Genomic DNA, 8,378 nt, shown 5'->3' on the forward strand with positions numbered 1-8,378 from the left:
GTACATCTGAATGTTTTAAAAAATCATTCACCTATAAAATAAAATAATTATTTATTATAATAAAAATTTTTTTGTAATATTAAAACAAATAAAAAATTACCTTCATCCATCTGCATTCAGAAATTTCTTTTTCACATTTTTTAATATTGAAATTAAGAGGAGTTAAGTAAGCAACCATATATATATCAGAACAATTAAATGAATAATCATGAATATGTCTAAAGCTTATTATACACTTGAAAATAGTTTGTATACCAGTTTCTTCTAGAATTTCTCTTTTCACAGCTTCTTCTAAATTTTCTCCTTTAATAAAAAAATTTGAATAAAAAAAAAAAATTTGAATAAAAAAATATCATTATTATATATATATTATGTAATATTAATTACATTAATTTAATATTAATTTATTGTAATAATTTATAAAAAATTATATACCTGGATTGACATGACCACCTGGTAATTTCCACATAGCTTTTTTGTTTACATATTTTTCTTTAAGAACTAAAACTTCTTGAGTTTCTTCATTATAAACAAACCCACCAACTCCTAAATTTGTATGTGCGTAATGTGGAATATTACATTCTTCATTAACTAACCATCGGTAAAGCATGACATAATCTTGTTTTGCATGATGAAATTTAAATCCTTCTTTCACAAGTATTGGTATCCATTCTGAATGTGATAAATATACGCGAAACCATATTGTGCGTTTTTTATTTTGTATCCACTCTTGTAAAGATGCTAAAAAAATTATATTAAAAAATTATGCTAAAAAAATTATATATATAAAATTACATATATATAATACAAATGTTAATTTCTTGTTAGATTCTTTTTCTTTGATTTTGAAAAAATAATAATAATAATTTATGAATTTTTCTAATAATTTTTATATTACATACCTGTAAGACGACGAGCAAATACTTGAGACGTGCAAGATTCTTCATTTGAGTCAATAGTTATTCCATTATAGTGATCATTATTCCCCTTAAAACACTTCGATGCCATAATTACAGAAAAATTACTATAATATGTTTTACGACGCAATATAGTATAAAAGATAATATGATGTCTCACTAAAAATTGTTGTTTTAACCGTAGCAACGTAATGAAGTTTTGAAGTTTCAATCCTACACATTGCAACATTTGAAAATATAAAATATAAACATTTTTGAAAATTTTTCAATGATGATATTTACTATCATATTTTGTATAGATACATAAATTAAAAGTGTTTATGTAACATAATTAAAACTTAAGTTTATTATTTATATGTATAATGTTAGAATAAAAAATTCTAACCTAATATTTTTAAGACAAAAGTATTTGCAATAGAAATATTGTAAAGAAGTATGTACGAAGATATCTTGACTTTCGTATATATATTTATAATGCAATATAATAATATTAATATAAATTCATTATTTATTACTTAATTATAAATTAATAAAATCATTATAAATGTAACAAATTAAAATTTTAATTTATTTAATTATCATCAACATAAATAACATTCTTTTTTTAAAAATATAATAATATTTATGCTAATTTATTACAGAAAAATATAAAACGTATTTATTATAATTTACTAAATTTTTTTCAATTCACATATAATAAATATTACATATAATTAAAATAAAACATGCAAATATGGTAAGTAATAATAAACAAAAAAATAAGTTTCTATTATATTAAAATTTTTAAATATAAAAATTTGATTAATATATAGTAATAATAACAAAAATACAAAATAAACTGAATTAAAAAATATCAAAAGGTACAATCTCGTTTTTTATTCCAAAATGATTCTATATCCTCGTAAACTTTAATAATAGGAAAATTATAATGAAGAGCCTCACAAATACGACAATAGTGTCGCGAAATACTACCAAAATAACCATGTTCATTGATTACTTTGTAATATTTACGCCACTCGTGAAATTCGAAATATTTGTCATCATGTTGATTAAGATAACGAATGTAATTTGCTAAAGCCATTGGATTTGCGAAATCATTAACATGGAGAAATGAATGTGGTGGTAATAATTTCTCACAATCTTTTTTTGATGCACCCATTATTACTGGAATTGCTAATTTATGATAACCATGCCAAAATACTTTTTCTGTTATATATTCTTTACAATTTGAATTTTCAAAAGCTAAATAGAATTTATATGCATTTAAAATAGAACAATCTCTATCGAAATGACCTGGACACGCGGTTGTATTACCGTTTAAACATTTTCCATATATATCAAGATCATTACTGAAAATTAGTTTTAATTCCTTAATATATTTCCATCGTCCATTCGTGCCTGCACAATTACTACCCATCACAGTGACTAGTTTAGTTTTTAATTTTTTTATCACATCCTTTGAAAAATTTATTTCTGGTGAGTGTATAAATGATGTAGAAATCGTTCTACCGTAAGGTACTGGTACATCACTATTCATTCGATAAGTCATTGACCAGTTAAATAAACCATTATATTTGAATAATTGTTGATTTCCATAAAGAAAAGTATGCATTGGTGATTCATCAGTTAAAAAAATCCATCTTTGGTTCCATCGAGTTCTAGTTGGTAATTCCAATGCGTTCCGTGTCAAATGTAAATGAAACACAACTGCGTCTGCTATATCTAAATCTTTCGATCGGTAGCTCAATACACATCGATTAACTGTACAATTATTCCAAGGTGAAAATCTAAAATAAAAAGATCATATTTAAATTTAAACTTAAATTTATGTACTAATTTATTAATATTTAAATTAATAATTGCATTAATATGTATATATAATTAGATATTTTTAATATATTTGTAATATATTAACTTTTTATTTGTAAAATGCTTGATATGCCTGCGTTCCAAAAACTTTCCATGTTTCCAAATTAAAATCAAATATGGTTCCTTTTTTTTATTTATAACTGTTGGCGGTAAACTACCTTCAGAAGACAAGAGCCATCTTCCAAGTAAAGATGTTTTATCAGTCTGATACGAATAAAGGCGCGAATTAATAATGCTATAACTGCTATTAAAAACTCTATAACACTTGTTTTATCATTAATATTTTTTATTATATAAATTTAAATTCTTTTATTTTCGTAATTCGTAGTTTAATTAAATAATAATAGAAAAGTAATTTTAATCAAAGATACACATACCTGTTCTTTTGTAAAATTTCTTTTTCTTGATAAAATCACTAAACTTTCTTTCGTTTGCTTTCGATGTTCTATTTGTTTTATAAATACATCTTTATAAACTTTTTTGTTTAGCAAACTTGGAAAATTAACAAAAATAACACAAAAAATTGTACAACCAATACATAAAATTAATAGTATTTTCAAATATTGTGAAATTCCGAGCATCGCGCTTTAAACTTTTTCGACGACAGAATATGGCAAGTATTAACCGAAGCATATCGGTACTTAATCGCTTTTGCGTTTTTATTCTTTATGAGTTGTTTTTCTATTTTAAAATTACTCTCTTGAATGAAATGAAATTATTAATTAATAGGATACGCTATTCAAACGTTGTTGTTAGAACGATATGAATTTTTGTTGTTAATCTGAAGATTAATGAAATGTAATGAGGTGATGGATGAAAAGATGTTTAGAAGAAAGAAACAGGTCTGACCAACAACTAAGACTACCTTTGACGTATGTTGCAAGTAATCGTTGATCTCGATTGTCTTGGTTAACCAAGTGTAACGATTCATGTAGCAAATTATTAACGTTATCTTCTGCAGTAATAAAAAAATTGCATTCTTTGTTATTTTTTTGTTATTTTTTCAAGAAAAATTTAAATTCATTAAAAAAATATATATATATTAAAAATGAATGAAAAAATAATTCTTAGTAGCTTATAATTTATTTAAAGCTATTAATATCTTTTTTTAATAAGTTTGTTACTTTAATTTAATATTATCCATCAATTATATCTATTATGAACATATTGAAGATTATGTTTAGATTTCAAAATTCGCGCTTATATAACTCAATTTTTTAATATTTGTAATAATTGTAATAAAAATATGAAACTACTTATTCTTTAAATATATTGATCGTAAATATGTTAATATATTTTTATAAATATATTTAATAATACACATATTAAATATTTAAATTTTAACCACTAATCGAATTATTTTAGTTGACACACATTTGATACATAATTGAAATTGTATTGTTGTATTAACATGAATATCGTCATTAAGAGATAAAAATTATTTGTAAATAATTTTAATTGATATATAAAAAAATTACAATAATACATAACAAAAGTATAATAAAAAATTGATAAATCCTTAACCAAATAAATTTAGTTTAATATATACATATATATAAATAGTTATATATATAATTATATATATTATATAAATTTTGTACCTTTTTTAATTTTTTGACAAGTGCACAATATTTAAAAATTGTAATCAATTTATATTTATCATATAAATTATGATCAATTTTATATATATTACGTCGGTAAATGTTTTAATTATATACATAGTTTTATATAAAATCATATAGGTTGGTAATAGCTAGGAAATTTTTTGAAAAAAAGTTTTTCTTTCTTTTATTGTTCAGTTACTAGCGAATAGCACGTGTAAGAGATAAATGACAATGAGAATGTTAAGTGACAAAGTTAAAGATTGTAATAATGATAATGAAAATATAGATTGTTTGAATTTTAATGATTTATCAAAGGAACATATATTACAATGTATTAACATTATTTGCCATTTAACTGAAGAAAAATTAAAAACTAACAATGCATTGTTCGAAGATGAAAGTCAACCAATTTTCATGCAAGTAACATGTATTAGAGTACCTAAAACTCCAAGAAGATTTATGAGAATGTAAGTTCATACATTTTGAATATATTTATTTTATTAAATAAATAACAAATTATTTTTATATATTAAATTAATATAACGTATATTTATATATTTATCTATAATATATATTTTTTGATTTTTATGAAAAATCATGATAATGATTTAACAAAAAAATGTTATTTATTATACAATTTATTTTTAGATTATTACCACATTCAATAATATCATCAAATGATGAAATTGCACTTTTTGTTGGTGATCTCCAAAGAGGAAGAAGAAGAGACTATGAACCAACAATAGAATATTATGAAAATTTATTACGCAAACATGGTTGTACAAAAATAAAAAGTATAATACCAATGAATCAAGTGAAAACTGAATATGATCAATATGAATTAAAAAGAAAACTTGTTGGCACCTACGATTATTTTCTTGTAGATGGAAAAATAGCTGGTCATTTATCTCATTTATTGGGAAAAGAATTTTATAAAAAAAGAAAATTGCCAACATCTATTAGAATGTTGAGTAAAGATTTAAAACATGAAATAGAATATGCTTTAAGGAAAACTGTCATGCAAATTCATTCTTATGGTGATACACATATAGTTCAAGTTGGGCATACTTCTATGAAGAAGAAAGAAATTTTAGAAAATATATTAGCAACATGTCATTATTTATCTAAAAATTATCCAGGAGGTTGGATTAATATTCGTTCTATTCGTATTAAAACATCTATTAGTCTTGGTCTACCAATATATATGACATTGAGTAAATATTAATTCTATATTTAATTTTAATTATAAAAATGATATTTATATAAATATATTCATATATATTCAATATTTTTCTTTATATATATTTATATATATTTTTCTATATTGTTTTAGAAGATAAATGCTTAGTTGATGTGCCAGTAACGCAACCTAGAAGACCAAAAGCATATCATAATGTATCAGGAGAACTAACTACTGCACCTGGTATTGCTACTGTAACTGTTACTCCTGAAGGAGATATTACTGTTAAAAAAATTAAAAAGAGAATCTTTCTTCAAAAAAAAAATTTACAAAATAAATAAAATTCAACAAATAAAAAAATTGATTATTTTTATATTACTTTATTAAATCTAGTAAACAAAGTTAAAAAATTATTTTTCTACTTATTATTATCTTAAACATTTGTTCTATTTAAAATTTGTAATTATTGCACTTGAAATTTTATATACTTAATAATATGTATTTTAATTAAATATTTTTTTATATCTACTTATATGAAAAAAACAAAAACATTCTACTTGTAATACTAATAATTAATATAAAATAGTCTGATCTTTTTTAGAAATACTTTGATAACCATTTGCTGGCATTGTTGGAATGTTATTTGAAATACCATTTGTATTTTGAATATATTTATATGTGTTTACAGCATTTGTGACGACTTCTATTTCTTGAAAATTCTGAAGTCTTTGAATATCTTCATCTTTTCTCAACCTAGTATTGGGCAGTTTTCTTAATTTTACAATTTGATTAGGTTCAATATTCAATTCTTGACAACATATACGAATTAATGTTTGGTATGATAAATCATTTTGTGGTAATTCTATTTCTATGAAATCTGGATCAGGAGCATCGGCTACACGAATTTTTAATACCAATTCTAAAATAAAAAATGTAAATTATATATATATATTTTTAATTATATATAATGTATGTTATTTATTTATATATGTTTTATTTCATTGTTTTAATAATATTCATATATAAAAATCAAAATAATAAATAACAAAATGTAAATTTCTCACCATCTTGGTATAAACCATTATTTTTTATTTTAGAAATTCCTGAATCTATAGTTCCATGTACATAATCATTTTTAATATATTTGGGTATTATGTTATGAACTGCTGGTTCACTTAAGACTCTTTGAGAATCAGTTGGCATATCTAAAAGCTGTAAAATTTGTGGATTGGTACATAAAAATGCTGGTGTTTCTCCAATTTCAGATCTTATATTCTTATCTGCACCATTTTTTAACAATAAAGCAGCTACATCTAAGTAGCCTTTTTTACATGCCCAATGTAAAGGAGTCCTTAAAGGAGAAATACTAATTATGTTATTGTTTTGACATTTTAAATAAAGACACATTATATGTTTTTACTATCATCATATATTTTATATATTATCTACTTAAAAAACATATGTAAAAGCATACGTAATTTATATTCAAAAACATATGTAAAAACTTTATATAATAAATTATGAAAATAAAATACCATCCATTAACAGAATGTCGTGTATTAACATCAACACCTAAATTAAGTAATTCTTGAACAACATCAGTATCACCAACACAAGCTGCTTTTCTTAATCGTTCTTCCAATATTCTTTTATTTTCCATATTATCATAACTCATAAATAAGTCTACAAGTTTCACATTTTTTTCCATTTCGAGTTTTTCTAGGACATTTTGAAAGTACAAAGAATAGCATTACTTGAATGATGATAGGTCTTTGAGGGATTCAAACTCGATTGCTATCTAAGCGCCGCAGGTGGTAACTTAGAAGAATCTTAATAATCGTAATAGATATACAATCAGATATATTTTTAAATTTTAAAATTATTTCAAGATTAAAATTTTTTCAGGATTAAAAAATTAAATATTGATTTAATTTTCAATTTTTTGTTAAATAGAATAATACAATAATGTTTATTGTTATAAATAATTTAAATTTGTTTGGAGTAATTAAGAATATTTTTTAATTATGTTTTAATTATGTAATATTTGATATAGTAATAATAATAATTAAGATTTAATATAGTTTTAATATAAATTAAAATATTTATCACAATAATGTATTATGGAAATTAATTCCAGTTGAACTTTACGCCACCTGGAAACAGATATTGTATCACAATAATTATCCACTAGCTAAATTTTACCTAGCCTATCGCCATTTTAGAATAAAAATTTGTTTTAAGAGCAATTGACATTTGTTAGCTTCGTTGTTATTTATATTATTAATTCTTCGATATAGTTGTATTTGAGATAATAAATTGAAAAATGGGCGAAGATTATAATGGAGGTAAGTATTTTAAAGGTATTTTTAGAGATCTTTGTTAAATATACTGTGCTTTTTGCCACTGTTCCCGCGTTACAGCCAGGTAAATAAGTCGGGTGGATGATTGTAATGGCCGGAGAAACATTCACGAGAATAGTAAACATATCTTGAAGCGTGCTCTTTTAATAACTCTGAGAAAATCTTAAACCATCAAACATTTAATTAATTTTAACGAATAAGATAACATTTGAATATTTTTTGCAAGATCTTGTGAATTTATCGATAACCTGAAAATAAGCATCTACGAAGATTATTCTTATGGGTACATTTTTCATTATATTTATAGAAAATAATATATCACTTTAATAAGTTTGCACTATCTTATTGATTTTGATTATTTATTTCTTTAGGAAAATGTTCATGATTTTTGAAATTGTAATTTTGATTTTTTAGATTTAAATAACAGATATATATATATATATATATA

The 8,378-nt window shown here is 22.5% G+C and overlaps 5 protein-coding genes across 9 annotated transcripts in view; 2 read left to right on the forward strand and 3 right to left on the reverse strand.

Moving 5' to 3' along the window:
• The window catches only part of LOC102671065 (nucleoside diphosphate-linked moiety X motif 6), a 1,636-nt gene extending 306 nt beyond the window's left edge, over positions 1-1,330 (reverse strand). The window contains exons 1-4 of the mRNA XM_006614967.2: positions 903-1,330; positions 436-741; positions 101-303; positions 1-31 (exon numbers count right to left, since the gene is read on the reverse strand). Coding sequence (XP_006615030.1) covers positions 1-31; positions 101-303; positions 436-741; positions 903-1,146 — 784 coding nt within the window. The 5' untranslated portion in view covers positions 1,147-1,330. The remainder of the gene's footprint in view (positions 32-100; positions 304-435; positions 742-902) is intronic.
• Positions 1,331-1,751: 421 nt separating this feature from the next.
• Positions 1,752-4,414, reverse strand: LOC102670754 (glycoprotein 3-alpha-L-fucosyltransferase A-like). 3 transcript variants are annotated; one of them, XM_006614964.2, is made up of 5 exons: positions 4,388-4,414; positions 3,652-3,741; positions 3,164-3,567; positions 2,833-2,990; positions 1,752-2,704 (listed from the first exon to the last, which is right to left on the reverse strand). In XM_006614964.2, the coding sequence occupies exons 3-5, from the start codon at positions 3,365-3,367 to the stop codon at positions 1,771-1,773; spliced, it is 1,296 nt and encodes a 431-aa protein (XP_006615027.1). In that variant the 5' UTR covers positions 3,368-3,567; positions 3,652-3,741; positions 4,388-4,414; the 3' UTR covers positions 1,752-1,770. The 3 variants fall into 3 exon arrangements, with proteins under 3 accessions (XP_006615027.1, XP_006615028.1, XP_031365970.1); XM_006614965.2 differs by lacking the exon at positions 4,388-4,414 and having other exon boundaries at positions 3,164-3,485; positions 3,652-3,783; XM_031510110.1 differs by lacking the exon at positions 4,388-4,414 and having other exon boundaries at positions 3,164-3,785.
• A 126-nt stretch (positions 4,415-4,540) lies between these two features.
• On the forward strand, positions 4,541-5,983 carry LOC102671441 (ribosomal L1 domain-containing protein 1). Its single transcript, XM_006614970.2, has 3 exons — positions 4,541-4,857; positions 5,039-5,604; positions 5,724-5,983. Exons 1-3 carry the CDS (start codon positions 4,616-4,618, stop codon positions 5,909-5,911), a joined length of 996 nt encoding a protein of 331 aa, XP_006615033.1. The 5' UTR covers positions 4,541-4,615; the 3' UTR covers positions 5,912-5,983.
• LOC102671576 (ankyrin repeat domain-containing protein 40-like) lies at positions 5,932-7,375 on the reverse strand. Its single transcript, XM_006614971.1, has 3 exons — positions 7,106-7,375; positions 6,635-6,921; positions 5,932-6,489 (listed from the first exon to the last, which is right to left on the reverse strand). Exons 1-3 carry the CDS (start codon positions 7,276-7,278, stop codon positions 6,143-6,145), a joined length of 807 nt encoding a protein of 268 aa, XP_006615034.1. The 5' UTR covers positions 7,279-7,375; the 3' UTR covers positions 5,932-6,142.
• A 329-nt stretch (positions 7,376-7,704) lies between these two features.
• LOC102671707 (splicing factor U2AF 50 kDa subunit) overlaps positions 7,705-8,378 on the forward strand; it is a 6,159-nt gene continuing 5,485 nt past the window's right edge. For 2 of the 3 annotated variants that reach the window (XM_006614972.2, XM_006614973.2), the window contains exon 1: positions 7,705-7,915. In XM_006614972.2, the coding sequence (XP_006615035.1) occupies positions 7,894-7,915 (22 nt within the window). In that variant the 5' untranslated portion in view covers positions 7,705-7,893. Of the gene's footprint in view, positions 7,916-7,990; positions 8,214-8,378 lie in introns of all 3 variants that reach the window. The other variant, XM_006614974.2, reaches the window with a different exon arrangement.

This window comes from Apis dorsata, unplaced genomic scaffold, assembly GCF_000469605.1.
Source record: "Apis dorsata unplaced genomic scaffold, Apis dorsata 1.3 scaffold_206, whole genome shotgun sequence".
Taxonomy (NCBI): Eukaryota; Metazoa; Arthropoda; class Insecta; order Hymenoptera; family Apidae; genus Apis; species Apis dorsata.

What these genes read in the sequence shown, in the direction of transcription:
- LOC102670754 (XM_006614964.2), bottom strand. Translation starts at nt 3,367, where the DNA reads ATGCTCGGAATTTCACAATATTTGAAAATACTATTAATTTTATGTATT. An exon ending in GAAATTTTACAAAAGAACAG is followed by an intron (nt 2,991 to 3,163) that starts GTATGTGTATCT and finishes TATTCGTATCAG; the next exon opens with ACTGATAAAACATCTTTACT. An exon ending in AAGCATTTTACAAATAAAAA is followed by an intron (nt 2,705 to 2,832) that starts GTTAATATATTA and finishes TTTTTATTTTAG; the next exon opens with ATTTTCACCTTGGAATAATT.
- LOC102671441 (XM_006614970.2), top strand. Translation starts at nt 4,616, where the DNA reads ATGACAATGAGAATGTTAAGTGACAAAGTTAAAGATTGTAATAATGAT. An exon ending in CCAAGAAGATTTATGAGAAT is followed by an intron (nt 4,858 to 5,038) that starts GTAAGTTCATAC and finishes ATTTATTTTTAG; the next exon opens with ATTATTACCACATTCAATAA. An exon ending in ACCAATATATATGACATTGA is followed by an intron (nt 5,605 to 5,723) that starts GTAAATATTAAT and finishes ATATTGTTTTAG; the next exon opens with AAGATAAATGCTTAGTTGAT.
- LOC102671576 (XM_006614971.1), bottom strand. Translation starts at nt 7,278, where the DNA reads ATGGAAAAAAATGTGAAACTTGTAGACTTATTTATGAGTTATGATAAT. An exon ending in CGACATTCTGTTAATGGATG is followed by an intron (nt 6,922 to 7,105) that starts GTATTTTATTTT and finishes TTCTCCTTTAAG; the next exon opens with GACTCCTTTACATTGGGCAT. An exon ending in TAATGGTTTATACCAAGATG is followed by an intron (nt 6,490 to 6,634) that starts GTGAGAAATTTA and finishes TTTTTATTTTAG; the next exon opens with AATTGGTATTAAAAATTCGT.